The sequence below is a fragment of the Sphaerodactylus townsendi genome, linkage group LG02 (genome assembly GCF_021028975.2).
Source record: "Sphaerodactylus townsendi isolate TG3544 linkage group LG02, MPM_Stown_v2.3, whole genome shotgun sequence".
Classification (NCBI taxonomy): domain Eukaryota; kingdom Metazoa; phylum Chordata; class Lepidosauria; order Squamata; family Sphaerodactylidae; genus Sphaerodactylus; species Sphaerodactylus townsendi.
Window position 1 is genome coordinate 83,922,981 of NC_059426.1, and position 18,079 is coordinate 83,941,059.

At 40.4% G+C, this 18,079-nt stretch overlaps 1 protein-coding gene and 1 long non-coding RNA gene across 2 annotated transcripts in view; one reads left to right on the forward strand and one right to left on the reverse strand.

Annotated features, from left to right (window-relative positions):
* The window catches only part of SERGEF (secretion regulating guanine nucleotide exchange factor), an 89,313-nt gene that overhangs the window by 11,799 nt on the left and 59,435 nt on the right, over window positions 1–18,079 (forward strand). The window contains exons 8-9 of the mRNA XM_048486002.1: window positions 936–1,094; window positions 7,552–7,718. Coding sequence (XP_048341959.1) covers window positions 936–1,094; window positions 7,552–7,718 — 326 coding nt within the window. The remainder of the gene's footprint in view (window positions 1–935; window positions 1,095–7,551; window positions 7,719–18,079) is intronic.
* On the reverse strand, window positions 4,137–9,578 carry LOC125427034. The gene is made up of 2 exons (XR_007243626.1): window positions 9,511–9,578; window positions 4,137–4,986 (listed from the first exon to the last, which is right to left on the reverse strand). It is a non-coding gene; the product is annotated as an uncharacterized LOC125427034 (long non-coding RNA).

The following is an 18,079-nucleotide window of genomic DNA, read 5'->3' on the forward strand; positions in this document are numbered from 1 at the left end:
TATTCAATAAAAGCATATTTACAAACACTGGTTCAAAATCCAGATGTTATTCAAAAAGATTGAGTCCAATAAGGTTTTCAACATTAAGGCACGGTTTTTGGTCAGTTTGACCCACACTAAATCAAGAAGTGTCCCAAAATCAAATGTAATTCAGACACAAGGCAAAACCAAAATGAAAGGTCTTCCCTGTATGCTCAATGACATTTATTGGCTAGCTTCTAGTTAACCAATCAACTGTATAATGAATGATGTAACTTGACTAATAAGGTATTTTGCCAACTAGATGATTTCAGCCAACCAGATGAGTTTGCCAATTACACCAAATGCCCTCCAGTTGCACTGTGTCTAATTAAACAATCACTTTCTCCCACCTATGAGTTGAGGTGCTAACAAGATGTACTGTCCTAGATCTTTTGACTTTGAAACTGCCAGGATTAATGGTATGACCAGCACCTAGGTTACCTACCAGCTTCCTTATCTTTGAAGCTACAATCCATTTGATCCAAGTTCTCACAGAAAGAAAATCAGCTTTTTCTAAGCCTCAGTCTGAACCATTACTTGTATTGAACAAGAGACTGTGTAAAGGAACCAGTGTCTTTTTGAGGTGTGGGTGTGATTAATGCTTATGGCTGTCCACTTTGTAATTCATTCTGCTTTGTTCGGGGTTCCAAATGGCTTCTGGTATCTGATCATTATGTGTGAACTGTAATTTCTTACAAAAGTGAGATACTTCCTTTGGTCAAAATTTTATTAGAAGGTGAGAAGTACAGTGTTTGAAAGCTTTATCTGTGTTGTGGCAAACTGAAATGGATTTCCTACTGAAGCCAACATACACAAAAACATTGTTAATAACAAATAGTTTGAATTAAGAAACTTGTTGAAACATATTCCTTAACATTAACTACTTTCTATTTGCTTTCCTAATTTTTTTTTAGCTGAAGGAGAATTATATGTGTGGGGGAGCAACAAACACAAGCAGCTAGTGAGCAAATATGATTTTGTCTTGAGACCTCAGAAGATAGACACTCACTATTTCTTGGATGAAAAGATTAGAAGAGTCTGGAATGGATGGACACACATGGTTGCACAAACAGGTACGGCATCAGAAACTGAATATAACATGCAGAAATACTTCTGTCTGGATGATCCATAAAAAGAATACATAGGCTGCACTGTTGTGTATTAGTGTGACAAATGGCTTCTGTTGTACCCTCCTGTTGTACCCTTTCTTCATGATCAAGATTTTAACACCTGTGCAATATCTTTGGCTACTAATTCAGTTATAGTTGGTTGAAGAATGACCACTTGCACAGGATAGTAATAACGTCATGTTCATGTTCTATTCCTTTATGCATGTTTGTATTGTTGCTATAAAATATGGAGGTCTTGGAACAGTTGGTAGTAATTCAGAAGTCAACTTATCAAAACAGACATAATAGTATTATTGCTTCATTGTAGTGGCACATTAGAGAAGCAAATGGCTTGGTAAGATTACAAGAAGATTATATACTTCTGTAGAAGATGTATAGCATCAGCAGTTAGATTACCATGTATGAAGTATAAAGTGCTATATTAAATAAATGTTTTATATTTCATTGTAGGTTAGAAGCTGGGTTCTGTGCTTGGCTTTGCACGGTGCATTTTCACTGGGAATGTTTACTTTCCATGTGTGAAGTATAAAGTGCTATATTAAATAAACATTTTATATTTCATTGTAGGTTAGAAGCTGGGTTCTGTGCTTTGCTTTGCGCAGTGCATTTTCAATGGGAATAGTTACTTTCCAGTTAAATTTCTGCCACCTTTGGCAGAATACATGTCTGGATATTTCTATGAATACAGATTTAGAAAGTATTAAAGAATAATACATTGTTTCATCATTAAGGGGCCATGTGATTTGAGTTGGATGCAAAGGGGCTTTTCCCTCACAGGAACAGTTTATGAGCATTGCTGGATCCATCTCTTGGCTGTGTTTGCTGTAAAAAACTAACATGGCTACTCTGCTATTGTATATACTGGAATATGAAGATTCTCTCAATAGAATTGTAAGTTGCCCTATCAAAGGCCTGCAGAATCAAACTTGAAAGTTTCTGCTAATATTTGGATATTTCATTATAATGGGCTAGGTCCTTCCTGCAGTGCTACAGATGTAAATTAGGTTACGTAAGGATAATATAGAACTAATTTAACCAAAGGCATTTCTAAATATAGCAGAAGGGTGGTGAAGAAAAGGAGACAGAATGATCATCTTAAGCCTTGCAGAAAGTGAGTCACCATTGGCTCAGAACAAGTGCCTTCTTTCTGATAACAAAGGCAGCCTTAATTAAGGGAAGTTTATTTTCCTTGGTGTTCTCTGAATAAAGTCACTGAGCTGTTTGTCATGTAACATCAAATCAAATTGCTGTTCAGCTGGTTGAAATTCTCAGTGAATGCAAAGTTTTATTAGTTCCTTTTTATTCTGGTTGATGTTTTTAAAAATACACTTACACTCTCAGTCTACATCTTGAAGCAAAAAAAAGCTTTCACCTTCCAGCGCTGGAATTCATGGAACAGGAACACATTGGAAACTCCATACTAAATTCTTTTTGAACTGGTGAAGATTTATGATAAGATTTAATTTTTTATTTGCCATTTTGAGTTTCTGAGAAATTGTTCTGAAACATTACTGCATCAACCTACAGTAACCTGCAGTTCTAAGCTAAGGTTTCCAGGGAACTAATTTCAATAGTATATCAAATTGTCATGTTCACAGGTGATCGAAAACTCGTAGAGGCCATTTAGAAGATATAATCAAAATTCAGAAAGGCCCTAAGTTGGCAAAAAGCATTGCTGGTTACTTTGACAAGAGGAAAACTGATTCTTTGGGGAAAAGCATGACCTCATCCAAAACCAGCTATAAATCTAGTCCCAGATTAGTCTTATATTTGGCTACTTAAACATCCATTTTGACTGGATTAATTTGCAGAGAAATAATCGAGAAGCAGTGGCGTAGCTACCATGGGATGGTGGGGTGCTGTTGGGGTCATGTGGGGGACAGAAAATCATCCCCCACACTCCTTCCCCTTCCCCCTCACCTCACCTCACCAGGCACTCTTGCCTTGCCCCACTCCACAAGCCAGACCTCTCGGCACAGAGCAATCTGGTGGGATTAGGCTGCGGGGCTGGACTAGATGGCTGCCCATCCAGGCTGCTTTTTCAGCCAGCTGCTCTTTGTAGCCGCTGAACTGAGATAAGTGGAAGGGCAGGGCCCTGCAGGAGGGGCGGGGTCTGGGGGCCCCCACCCTCCATTCCACCATGCCCCCACCTCCTCTTACCTTAGTTCAGCCGGCGGTCCAGCCAGGCTGCTTTTTCAACCGTTTGCTCTTTGCAGCCGGCTGAACTAAGGTAAATGGTGGGGAGGTGGGGCCCTGCTGGGGGTCTGTGGAGGTGGGCCCCCCTTGCCTCATGCTTACTTTAGTTCAGCCAGTGGCCCAGCCAGGATGCTTTTTCAGCCGGCTGCTCTTTGAAGCTGACTGAACTGAGGTAAGTGGGGAAAAGGTGGGGGTGGGCCCCCACCTTGCCCCCTACTTATCTTAGTTCAGCCAGCGGCCCAGCCAGGCTGTTCTTTGTAGCTGACTGAACTAAGGTAAATGGGAAAAAAGTGGGGGTGGGGCCATGTGAGGCAGGCCCTCACCTCCCACCTCACCCCCAACTTGCCTTAGTTCAGCCAGAGGGCCAGCCAGGCTGCTTTTTCAGCTGTCTGCTGTCTGTAGCTGGCTAAACTAAGGTAAGTGGGGGAGGGGGCGCGGGGCCCTTTAAAACAGACATGGCATACTTGTATTAAATATAGGTCATAAAATGTGTAAGTGAAAATTGTTTATTTACCTGTATTTGGCAATAGCTGTAAATAGTTTGATATCTGAAAACTGGTCCCAAAATATACTTTAAGTCAGTGGCAGTAAGATGGTTTGGGCCTTATTACAGCACTGCAAATTTGAAAAGCATTCCAACACATTTTGCCAGACTAAGAGAATAATTGGCTTTAAAATAGAAGCTTTGAATAGATGTACTACAGTGTACTCCTAAATGTGCAGAGGATTTCACCTTAAACTGAAATAATGCTAAGTATGTTGTAGCAATTAGTACAGTGCAAGAGTTTCTGAATATTATTTTTCATATGTATTTCATTATGTAAAACATTTATACAATTTTTTCCTTTATTAGCAGGCAATTTTGAAGGGATTCAGTAGACCTCAGATTAAAGTGATGTCTTCTCTTATCCATTCTTGGTATAATTTCAACAACATGCTTCCCTGGCCTAAACGTATACGGTTTTTTATATCGATGGGGTACTACAGTTATATGGAAGCATGGTCACCCGAATGTTCAGTGAACTGCTTTGCAGAGCGCAACACAACAGACCAAGCAGAACACAAAAAAATCAGTGGATGTCTGGGAGAGGAATTTTCCAGCACAATCCTGAAAGAACTTTCCTGAAGAACCTGAGTAGGATTGCTGTCCAATAAGCCAGTCTGCGGGTGGGGTAGATAAGTGATGGCCGGCCATAGCGCAGGTCTGCTGCCTCCAAAGAGGTTTGTAGGGGCATAGAGAGCAAAGAAAGAGGAAAACTTACCAACCAAGCTGAAAGTCCCTCATGCAACCTGGTGCTGCTGCAAACCCCCCCCCCCCCCCCCCCCCCCGTGTAGATGCCACTAGCACTGCATAGAGCGGCATTTAAGCCAACCATGGGATCATGCATGTTCCACAGCCCACTGGATTGCACTGTTAGTCTTTTTATTTTGTCAGTTAAATCAATGCGATGTAGTGGTTGAAGTGGGCCTGGAGATTTCTGAATTCAAAACCTGTCCCAAGTTCCTTCTGGCTTCACTCTTGATATCATGTCAGCATTCAAGACTGGGCAGGTTCACATAGGTAGAGATGATCTTTTGGGTACTGTGATTCCAAGCCTGTCCAAGCTTTAAGGGCCAAGAGCCGCCCTTCGAAGAGGACCTGGAAGCAAACAGAAAGCCTTTTATGTTATATTTCTTGTCTTTATACACTCATTTCATTTTCCAGCAAAGATCCTAGCAAGCACACTTGAATTAAATTTAAATATTTTGAAATCCTATCAAACCTTTGTGTATACTTGGACTGGAAAAAGACTATCTGACATGTTGGTGGAAAGCCTGATGGGAGGAAGGTAGTGATGAGAAACAAATAGAAAGTAACAAAATTCTATATGGGGGGGGGGGGTGCACCAGGTTGTGTTCGTTTTGTATAAATTTGCATTGGATAGAAGTTTAGTTTCTCTTCGTGCTGATTCCGGACCGGTATTTTTGTTAGTCTGTTGTCGTAAAAATAAGCAGGACTTATATATTGTATAGAATTTCCAGCAATGTTAAAACCATGGGGGAGAGGGGGGAATTGCTTTTTTCCTAAACTAATAGTTTTTTGAAAAAAATTAGAAAAATGCAATTCTCACTTTCTTAAGCCGAAACTTATTTTGCTGCTTATACAACATAAATCCTGTATATTAGCATATACAGTTATGATGTACATATTTATAGAATTTATAAGTATAAACATCTTAATTTGCTACAAGCAAAATTGAAAATTTACCCAGTAATGAAGGTAAAAGGATTTAAATCTTTCTGTTTTGTTTAGTTTTGTTTAGTTTTTGTTCTTGGTCTTGACATCTCTAACCTTGTAGCAACTTAAGGGAACAATTTCATTTCAGCATAGGCTTTTGTCAACAAGAGCCCACTTCTTTAGACACATTTGTTTGTGAAAACTTGCTCTGAAGTAAAATTGTGTTAGTGTTTAATATGCCACAAGACTCCTGTTGATTTTATGATGAAAAATGTGTAACTCTGTTTAGGATTGCACTGTCAATCCCCAGAGCGCATGAAGAACACTCCCAACTGTTGATAGAGAAAATATTCTTGTGGCTCTATGCTGAATTTATTTGTAGAAAAAGACTGTCCATAGATGACACTGGGCTTAGCTTTGTCCCCCTGAATACGGCATCCTCCCTCTTCTGATGGTGATGAGGTTCTTCCTGCAGTCATGAGATTAGGCCCAACCTCAAGATTTCTGGCCTCTCACTTGGTGCTAGAGGGAATCCCCTGGAAGCTGTCAGTGTCAGGAACTTTGACTGGAATCTGGGACTTCCCTGATGACATGGGGAGGAGTGCTGCTGGCTGCTTCATGGAAGTCAATGATGGCAGCAAGTGGCGCCAGCCATGAAAAACCTATAGCAGCTGACCAGGGGCCCTAGCAAACCCTAAGGTAACCAGAGAGGCAGTCACAGCTCCAGGAAGCACCACAGTCCCATTAGTGGCCACTTTTATGGATGTGATCCTGGCAAGGAGCCAGTGACTGGGACATGCTAGGTTGGGCTGTAGGCGATGCCAGATTCGGGCCTCCAGATTGCATGGAGTTGGGAAGGACCAGTGGGAGAAGGAGGAAGGATATGTGGCTGGGGGAGGCAGGATCTTCAGCTGGCTGGACATTGACCACTTAGTCTGTGAAGGTGGCAAGAGGATTGGGTTCTGGTTAAGAGGAACGCTGGCAGGGTCATTAAAAGGAAGGCATCTCAGACAGGTCAGGGAGGAAGCAGGGGATAGGGATTTCTTGCAGGAAAGAAGGACAATCCCAGGGTAGGGAGATGCATGATTTTGTAACCTTCTTCCATTCCCATTATAAGGCTTGGAGGCGCCTACTCAGATCTATGACCGCATGAGACAGTGGGAGAGGAACCTTAATCAGACTGAACAGTCAAATTCTCAGTCTTTTGACACTTTTGCAAATGCTGCTGTCTGTAGCTGTGAATGATTTAGGCACCTTGCTTTTTAGAGATGGCACAATAGTTTGGTATTTTGTTTTCTTTGACTATATGAGCTGTTTATAATGAAAAATCAAGCCCTCTATTGAGCCTTGAAAACAACAGTTATGCTTGCAAGGATGAGGACTAATTTATTTATATGTTTCGAAAAGTTCTGTTACCTCTTGAGGAAATGTGCCTGAAGGAGTTTATAATGTAATAAAGGTATAAAAGCCCAGTCAAAGCATAAAACATGGAACAGCTTTAAATGAGTAGTTTCTCAGACTAAAAACAGACCAACAAATGATGTTTTAAAAATTAATTCCTTAATTAAAAGCCTGGGTGGGAAAAAAAAGTACTGTAGGCACCTAGTGTGCCTTGAGAGAAAAGGTCTACCACAGGTAAAATGCTACTGCTGAAAAGCCCTGTCTCTGGTTGCCAACCACCTGAAGTTGAGGGGCACAGAGAGCAGGGCTTGTGAAGAACATCTTAGCTAGTGAACTGGACAGTATGGGAGGAGATGGTCCTTCAAGATGAACCAAAGATTAGATTTAATTGCATCACTAAAATGACATTGACTTCTCAAGTTAAAAGGGATTTAAGAACACATAAAGCTGTTATTCTCATTATTCTTCTCATGTTGTTGGTCTGATCTCAGCCTTGAAGACTTCTGTAGTCTCTGTCACTGTAAAATTTGCTGTCGTTAACAGAAGAACTGATGCTGTATAATTGGGTGTATGTTTTGTCTTTAGAGACGGGGAAGACCTTTACCTGGGGTAGAGGAGACTATGGTCAACTTGGAAGGAATGGGATGCTATGTAAGGGGCAAAGCCAGGATGGGAAGACATCAAGTGAATTTCTTTTCGAAGAACCATCCACTGTTCCTACTGCAGTGCCCAGCCTGATTGGAGCATCTGAGGCAAGTGACCACAAGTTGCCATTTTGTTACCTTCAGATTTCTATATGTTTTGTTGATTTATGAACAAAACCACAGGCCAGATGGTAGATTTTTAGAATACTTGAGGCCCTCAATTTTTGTGTATTTGAAGGGAGAAGCACAGTATTGATGGTCACAGTGGCAGGTAATCTTTCAGCCATCATAGGAGAGGAAAGAGAAATACCGGTAGAAACAGAATATGAGGAACTGGGATTATATTTCGGGACAATAATAAGACCATTATCCCAATGATAGTATTTCAAAGAGGGAATACTTTCTTCTTGGGAATATTAGAATAAAAGAGTTCAAATATTTTTGGTGTTGATTTATGCTGAAGTAATCTGAGTATGTCATGTTCACTCTGCTTTTGAACAGAATGATTAATGTGGGATTAGACCAAATTGAGCTAGTACACACCCAGAGGCCCCCCATTGCTGTATGTGTTTTATAGTTATCTGTGCAATTGTGCCAGATGACCTGCAATTTTAATGATTGTAAGGAGAGAGCTATGTTCATTCATCGTAGCAAAATAAAAGTCCAGTGGCACCTTAAAGATTGACAGCATTTATTTCAGTATGTGTTTTTGTGAATTATGGCCCATTTCTACAACTATATGAAGGGGAAATTTTTTCTCTTGTGCTGAGGCCTTGGACCTCCCTCACTATCCGGTATGTGTAACTGCTAATGCTGTTGTTTTATTATGGAACTCGCATGTAACCTTTCTACCATGTAACCTTTCTTTTCCTCATACACTGAGATTTACACTTGAAAGACACATGGTGTAATTGATATCAAGCCTTGTCTCCCTTCTCCCGCCATCTGCAACCTTCCCCATAAGATTTCCCAGTACAAGTTCTGCTGTACATATTTATCTGTAGAAAGAACTCAGACTCATGAAAGCTCATATTGAAATATATATTAGTCTTTTTGGAGCCACTGGACTTTTGCTTTACTGTAAAATTTTAATTGAAGGTTTCTAAGGACTTCAGCAGAAATTTGTGTAATGATGGCAAATGCACACATACAAACATCATCTCTGGTACAATGCCTCAAATTTTAAAAAAGCACAAATTGGTTGTCAAGAGTCTGATCAACTTAGAGGCATTGAACAGATGATGGAAGGGAGCAAAAAGCTTATCTTTTAAATTTTTAGTAATCTGTTACTGAGAAAGAAACAAATAGCTTATAGTGCTGAATTAAATACTACAAGTCTAGAGATGCCAAACATAATCAGACCATGAAGAACTGAAGTAGAGCATTTGACAACTTGGCACAACCTAGTGGTTACAATCAAGCACTGTATTTGTAGACAGGAAATTCCCATTTGTGAATGCCTCAAGAAAATACTCCGCATGAACATGTGACTGACAGTTGTCAATCATGCCTGCTTGAACTTGAACTAAAAAAGCGCTTTTTCATAGCATAGATACTTCATCTCTGAACTCTGGGAATGTCAACTAAATATTCTGTTCCAGATTCTGAAAGAAATCTTTCTGGCAGTTGGAAACATTAAAAAACTAATTGTAGAAGCTGTTATTTCCATTTCCTCTACTCTGAATTTAATGGTTAGAATATCATGATGGATTATGGTTTTGGATTAATCCTGAAGGAATAGCCATGCTAGGCTTAACCTACCGATTACTTTTCTTGCAATTAATCACAGGTTAGGCTCAACCTATATTTTTCCATGCATGCTGCAAAACTAGTTTATTTCTCCATGGTCTCTGTGATGGTGCATGAACAAGAGCACAAAATCACCAATTGGATGCATTACCGACATTGTGTGAGTACTTTCCACTCCAGTAGGAGGAGGACCAGCAGTGGAATAGACGTGTCTGAGCTATACTTTAATGGTGTAGTTATATTAAGTTTTATGACAGCAACAATACCACATAGGTAATAGACATAGAAAATACTAGACCTGTCTTTGTTTAAATTAAAACAGAAAGTTAATAAAATTAATAGTTAATAAAACAAACTTAGAATCTAAGCAGGGATTCTCTAATAGTATTTAGTTGTATACTGTACCCAGAATGAACTTATAGCATTACTGAGGTGTACCTCTGGCTAGGAGTTAAATGATCTGGTATAGGAAAGCTAACAGTATGTCCAGGGCCATGGTGGTGAACCTATGGCACTCCAGATGTTTATGGACTATAATTCCCATCAGCCCCTGCCAGCATGGCCTGATGGAATTGTAGTCCATGAACATCTGGAGTGCCATAGGTTTGCCACCACTGGTCTCGGGTTTCTTAAACATATGTCTGTATCTGAGTTATGCCTTTACTTATCTAGAACAGTAATCTGTAGATCAGGTTGGCAAGATCCCAATATTTTGATCTGCAATTTTTTGTGGAAAATCATAGTTGAACCCAAATGTGAAGTCTTATTTAAACAGCTTTTTGAGGCAACAATACAAAGACAGTACAAAACATAACCCATATGGGATTCCACTGCAGAATAGGGTAGCCAACTCTGAAGTTATTCCTGGAGAATAATTTCTGCAGTGCAAGTGGACCAGACTCTGTCCTTCTAATTCTCCTGCGCTTTGTTGATGTGGCCTGGCAACCCTCCTGAAGGGCATGTCCTATTCAGGGCTCACTAGATTAAGTAATTGCTTCACAACTGCTGGCAGTGTGAACAGCAATGCCTAACAGTTGGGTAATTCTCTGTGAAGGAGGGCTGAGAAGTGGAATAGGTCAGTGGACTCTCCCTGTACTGAGAAGTGTTGCGAGAAAGTTTTGCCATGTAAAACTCTATTCTTTTGGCCTTTCCCCCTTGCCTCTAACTGTTTCCAAGAGGCTTGAATGAAAAATCAGCTTGAAATTATAAATTTGGACATGAGAGAAAAGAAGTGGGATTGGACAACAAGAAAACTAAGATAGATCACACAAAAATCTTAAATTTATTAATTTAATACAATTAAATCTTTGAATGCATTTTTTCTTAATACACCTCCACTGTTACATAAGCGAACCATCTGCTCAGTTCTCCATTTCTACACTGCAGCGTTGTCTAAATACGGAGCAGCAGCTGTAACTATTTATTGTCGAAGGCTTTCACGGCCGGAATCACTTGGGTGCTGTGTGGTTTCCGGGCTGTATGGCCGTGTTCTAGCAACATTCTCTCCTGGCGTTGCTGCCAGCCATCTGTGGCTGGCATCTTCAGAGAGAGATCCTGCTAGGAAGATGCCAGCCGATCTGGCTTAGCAATCAGGCACTAACTAGAAACTACTTGACAGCACCCAAGCTGTAACTATTGCTATTAATTCAGAAATAGTGTCAAACAATACTTTAGGTAGCCATTATTTGCTAGCCAACGTAATGTTTGTTTTTCAGATGGAATGCAAACCATTCTTTCTCATTTCAAGCATCAGCCCAAAATTTATCTGATCTTCTTTATACATTGTTTGATGTAATACCTGAATGGAGCGCCAAAGTTTCTTTTTGTTCTCTCTTAAAGATGATAGTAAGGTCATGGTCCAGCTCTGGATCCAGTGAGCTAGATGGCATTCAGCCCTACCATTGTGTTCTACATCCAAAAGGATAACAGCATGTCTGTCTTTTATACTGTAAGCATTCATTTAAAGCTTGTCATTCAGCAAGAACTTTGATATTGTAAAGATGGAGTGTCCTTATACTGTAGTGTAACTGCTAGCTAAAATTCTTTAAATGAGCCTTGTTTGTCCTTATTCTGTTGTATGCTGCAATGGGGTTCCATTTCTATTTTATTCTGTTTCCAGATCATCCCTAGAGCAACTTTTTTTGGAACACTAAGTACTTACAAATCACGATGGCATAAACAAGGTATCTCACTAGCTGTTCAGAAGGGATAGCATGATACTGACGTGTATGAGGGCTTGTTTTGGCTTCTTTCCCCCCCTGTGGCATAGGCTATTTTTGTACATGCAAGTGCCATGCTAAATCAGTGTTCAAAGTCAGCATTCTCCATTCACAATGTTTCTGGTAATCACTGTACAGGTTTTTATATGGTTGTGGCCAGTTCAAACTGAAGTACAATATTTGACAATTTTAAAAACAAATATCTTTCTTGTTGAGTGATTCACTTTACCACCCCCCTCCTCACGTAATGGCTATTGCAGACCACATCCAGGTTCTGTGTTGTCAGTTGGCTATCCTCTTATTTTAAGCTACAATCCTAAATACACGTGCTCAAGAGGAAGATCTGTTGGCCTCATGAGGTATAAGATAAAGTCTCCTTTTCAAGCACTTGGTCAATTACTATCAATGGACTGATGCCACATCACAGTATTTACTAGGCAGACTTTTTATGGCGTGGTTTGCCATTACCTTTCTCCGCAAGCTGGGTACTCATTTTACCAACCTTGGAGTACTCATTTTACCAACCTTGAAGGTTGAGTTAACCTTGAGCCGGCTACCTGAAACTGATTTTCCATCAGGATTAAACTCAGGTTGTGAGCAGAACTTTGACTGCATTATTGCAGCTGACCCCTCTGTGTCATGGGCTGAGGTGTACTTGTAAGTAAACCTGTTTATGATTGCACAGGGCCGGTAGAATCTGGATGATTTTTATATTTGGAGTCAAGAAAGAAATTCCCTGGGACTAGATTGACTAATAATTTTCCATTTCCCAATAGTTATTCCCTGCAGCTTGGCCTCCTTTCCAAGATGGCTTTAATGAGTCCTAGAGTTATCCTTTTAAAAATTTCTTTTGATAAAACAGAAGGTTAATGACACCAGTAAACTGTGATAAGAAGCCCCGTAATGTAATGACCTGGTGCTTGCATAGGGGACATCTTTACCTTTAAACTGTGATAAGCACAAGCAGCTGACAGTATTTTGCCCAACTCTACTTAGAGTGAAGTGGAAATAACTGACGTTCTGCCATATTTTCTCCTCCATATTTTCTCATCTTTGTATTTATGTAATCATTGCTGTGCAATGGGAGGCTGGAATAGCACAGAATTTAATGCTGCATAGTACTCTGCTCTGTTCCAGTTTGTACTGAAGACTCACCACCAACCTGAAGAAATAGAAAGTTTTGTTCAATTCCACTGATATTTAGATATTAACCTGTGAATGACAGACTTATATAATATTCAACTGCTTGCTTAAAGAGGTTATTTGGTACATACAGTCAGAGTGTTCTTGGTTTAATTTTGGATATCCCTATAGGTTTTCTTTCAGCCTGAGCAGAAGCTGATTTTGAAATTAAAGATGAGCTGTTGTATTTTGCACATTTGATTGTTTTACTGATGAAACATGTTCCTGTGGTGCCGGTGGGATAATATTTTATTTTCTTATTTGACTGAACTAAACAATCGTACCACTTTGGTCCAAGAATCTCACTTGGTGGTGGGTGCTCTTCTCTATGGATTTTCTGTAGTTGGGTAGCTGATTCTATCTAATTTACCTGACCAGTGTGGTAATGAGGTGTGGAAGCCATTTTGTTGCTACACCCACCATGACATGTCAAAATAACAAATGTCTCTACAGGCTCAAAAAGATTGACGACCTGTTACTTACTGTAATGTAGTTGAGGACATGTAACTTTTGGACAACTCTGTATTAATTTCTAGTGTTTTAAGTTGAGTTAATGATGATGTCTGTATCTCACAGATACTTTTCTAAAAAAGTATTCATTTTGAATATTTATATACCTGCCCTTTTCCTGATCAAATTTTGCTTCCCATTAACTTTAACAGTCTTAGCTCAAATGCCGGTGGTAGAGCATTTGGATTCCTTTTTATAATGAAAGCAGAAAATGCTAGGCCAGTAGTATTCCAGGCTTTTGTGTGTTATACTAAAGGGCAGCTCATTGTAGCTATCTAAATTAAATAGCTGATTAAATAGCTGATTAAGCTATCTAAATAGCTGATTAGCGGCTGTTCAACAGCTGCTCAATCTGATCTCAAGTCTTGCATTCTAGTTTTACCATATGGTGAAAAAACAGGGTTGCAAAAGTTTTGAAAACGAATGTAGGCAGTTCCAATTTCTTGCTTTAGATTCCATATATCTGTGAATCCACAAATAATGATAGCCTAAACTGATGTAGGCAGAAGCAGACAAATAAGATTCTGTGGTGATTAGGCAGGCTGTTAAGCATCTGTCTTAAATCTGTAAATATCTGTAAGAAAACAATCACACCTTACACATCATGAGCCTCATAGGCAGAGACGAATCCAGTTGGCATAGTCTTAAGAAGCAGCTGGGCTGTTCTTAATTATATGAAAACTGTGATCTGCTGTGGAGTTCAGGGAAAGAGTTCTGCAACAGTTAAGGCAGAAGGGCAAGTCCAGCTAGAGAAATATTTAATGTTGATGATTATTGGAAAACTTCACACATCCTAACACCTTTGAAAGTAGATCTTCTGTACTACAGCAAGCTGAAAATATCAGTGCATCTAATTCTCAACATGGTCCCATCTGAAGATAGTTTAGTCTGTGGATTGAGGTCATGAGAAAAGAAAGGAGATGCTTCCACAGACAATTATTTTTCACTGTTCTGGTAGCATCCACCCTTCTCACCATGTGTAGGAGACATTGGAGGGAGGAAATGGCTGCTTGACCTGTGGGGGGGGGGGGGGGAGAGGAACTTCTACTTTCCTACCACCGCCACTACCTGCAGAGCACTGAGGAAGTAGACAGGTGGACAGAGCAGCAGCCAGGCATGGGAGAGCTTGCAGGGGTGGGGAACGGGAGCCCAGGTAGCTTCCGCACCAGTTAGAGGCCGCAGAGTGGAAGAAATTAGGCAGATAGATTGGTGGGGAGGGGGGAGAGTGTGAACAAACAGTGAAGCAGTGAGATTCCTACTGGGATTCTGCTTCCCATTAGTCTTGCAGGCCCCTGCTTGTTAAATATATTTAACGGTATTTGCATCAAGAATATGAAATTATATGTAGGCAATTCTAGCAGATCTTGTACATTCATAAGATTGGTTACATTGGGTGTTTTCCCACTTACCTTCTGCCCCGCGCTACTATAGGCAAGTAGCGCGGGGTCCCCCGGCACTCCCCACTACAGGGGCGGCGACAATGCAGCCGCTCCGATGCTGCTGCTGTCGCGTCCCCTCAGCGTGCGTCATTCCTGGCACTCTTCCAAGTGGTGCCTTTTGGGGAAGCCCAAAAGCGCGCCAGAAATGACGCGCGCTGCTCTCAGGCATAGGGGGGTCATGGCAAGTGGGGAAATGCCCATTATTTTAGAGTGTAGGCTTCGATATAAAGGGAGGAGGCTGATTTCTACTTCCATATAATACATCAAATTCTGTCCTGGAGTTTCCCCTGTCCATCTTGAATGGTTTTTGGCATGGAACAGGCTGCAGTTGGAAAGGGGGTGGGGGCTGAATAGTCCCAATATGTATGCAGAACACAGTGATCTGGATCTTAGCTATTATTCTCTAAAGAAGAAGAAAAATTTGGATTTATATCCACCTTTCATTCCTGTAAGGAGACTCAAAGCAGCCTACAAACTCCTTTCCCTTCCTCTCCCCACAACAGACACCTTGTGAGATAGGTGGGGCTGAGAGAGTTCTGAGAGAACTGTGACTAGGCCAGCAGGTATTATGTGTAGGAGTGGGGAAACAAATATGGTTTACCAGATAAGAGTCCATCTACTCTTAACCACTATACTTTACTGGCTCTCTAAAGAAATTGTACTGCAATTTCATCTCTGAAATTATAACCTATTACATTAGTTTTGATTTTTTTATAGTTATTGTTTGGGTAACCTTGGAAATCTGCTACTCAATTGTTCCTTCTCTCTTCCACCTGCCTTCCTGCAAATACACTAATTTTGTGCTTAGAATGCTATATCAGGAGTAATTAGAATAAAGTAATTTCATCTAAAGACAACCACTAAATCTGGAATGGTTGCCATAAAAATGCATGATTTAAACTCTTCATAGTTTGTGCTGTACATTAATTGTGTGCCTGTTTTATGCTTTGACTTTAGGTTTCATCAACACAAAGAAGCTTCCACTTCAGTCTTGTATTACCAGCTTGATCACTGTTTATGTTTAATGAAAGATTGGCCATTGTGCAGGGATACATAAAGCCAGTCACATTGACTTGCTGAGGATGGAAGAAGTTTTCATCAAGGTTCTCCTTATGGAGAAGTAATCTCTAGTATTGTTAGTGTATTTCAGTTTCTATAACAAAGGCTTGTTTGGGTTAGTAGGCAAAAGGCAAGCCTAAGTGTTTTGAAAAATATGATTATCATTGTTAGATAAAGTCACATGTTCTTGCATTAATGATGCTGAGGCTATTTTAACATGCTCCTTCTGCTGTTTGTTGTTATTCTACAGGCAACTCATGCATTGAAGTCCTCTGTGCCACCAGAGAGCTGGGGGGAGGAAATGTGTTATTTTTTTTGGGGGGGGGGTTATACTGTGGTGTGGAGAAAAAACTCACAGTCAACCATGTTAGGCAGCAGTGTAAAGCCCTCTCTCTGTAGTGATTCTTTTGTATGCTTCAGCTTTTAGTGTAAGCTGCTCTTGAAGTAATTCATCCCTGACATATGAACAAATAACTGCTCTTTCTGGTTACTGACTTCTTAGCTTGGCTATTGATCAAAGTTTGAATTAATTATTTGCTGTTGTGACAGCAGTTAAAATTAGCAGTCATATTTGCAAATGTGAATATTAAGAATTAGCAATAAAGCCTGTTTGTGCCTCTTAGATCAGTGGTGCTAGATGAGAAATTTCCTTCCCTGCAGTAGCTAAACCTACCCCACCCCTTTAGTGCAGTTTCCTGACCCCCAACCCCCCGGGACAGGTGTCAAATCATATGGGTCCTGCAACCTCAGGAATCAATTTTTCCAACCTCAGAAAGGACTGATGAGGGGAGGGGCCTATCACTAAATACAACCCATTGAAGTCTATGTACTGGCACCTCAGGAGCAGTATCAATGTACTGTACAGTGATTTCTCTTTATGTCTTGAAAACACTAGCTCTTAGAACACTGAGTACCAGTCTTTGCATTAACTTACATAGCACTGGGAATTGAGTTCCCCAAACCTTGCAGCATGTTCTTCTCCTGGAGGAGGCTTGTGAAGGTGCTTTTAAGAGCAGTGAATTATTTAAACAGTCAGGCAAAACTGAATGTCCCAGGAGCAGTGCTTTGAAACAGCAGCATGCCTGGAAATTAGGACAGTGCACAGTTCCTATCTGTAGTTGCAAAACATTAGAAAGAGGTTTTGTTTTCTGGTTGTCCAGCATGAGATTTATGAAAACAATCTATTAAGAAGTTTTCCTGTGTGCTGTTGCATAGTTTCTATTCACTTTAATAGAATTTACTCTGTGTGCTGTTGCATAGTTTCCATTCATTTTAATGGAGCTTATTGCTTCCATTGGGTTATGCAATCCTGTGTACTTAACTGTTTATCCAGTGGCAGGTTAGTTAAAAATAATAATTTAGCGGCCATGATAAAGCCCAAAGTCAACTCCCATGTGGCAGTTATAAGGTATAAATTAGAACCCATAAGTAGTTGTGAGGACATCTTGTTTCCCCATCCCCACTATTTTCTCTCTCCTTTACCTGAACCCCCTCCCTCTGTAGCCTTTCCTCTTTTCATGCCTCCTTCTCTCCTTCCCACCCAATAGCCAGCCTACCTTCATTTGCCTCGTCTTCAAGTTTCCCATTCTTCTCTATCCCAGCAGCATCCACTTGGGGAAATTATGGTCCAGTGATGGAGAAATTTGTACACAAAATAGAAAGGAGGTCTGGCCAAAGTAATATGCAGAGTCAAATCTTTATTCTATCAACACTGTATCTTAAGAGTTAGCACAGCCCAGAACAAAGAAATCTTGGCATAGTTATTGTATTGATGACATCATCATGATTAACATATAGCATGTGATGTCTCTTAGTCACAGCAAACAGAGCAATCCTCAGTCATGCTCATAGAACAGCAACAAAGTTTAATAGAGAGAGAAGCCTGGAGTCACGAAGTCTCTCAGCATAAACAGAGATCAAGAACTACAAGAGAGCAACAACAGGCTCATGATAAAATACCAGGCTTAATAAACATCAGGTGTGCTAGGAGAACATACTTAAAGGAACATACATCACATAGCCAATGATATATATTAATTATACCACCACACCTTTTGCCTGGTAGAATGACATTCTCCCTCCCTGGAGCTGATAACCAAGAGATCTCCTTCCAAGGGAAGCGGGGGTGGTGGTGGTGGTTGAATGTTTTCCAGGATTCTCCAAGGAACACTTGATAACCCTACAAGGATATATTGTCCTGTGAAAATAACAAAAGGGATAGGGTAAGCTGATTCTCTGGCACCTCTGCAGTTAGCTCTCATTCTGATGTCAGAAAGACCAGAGTACAATAAATTTCCAGGTCAGAGCTAGG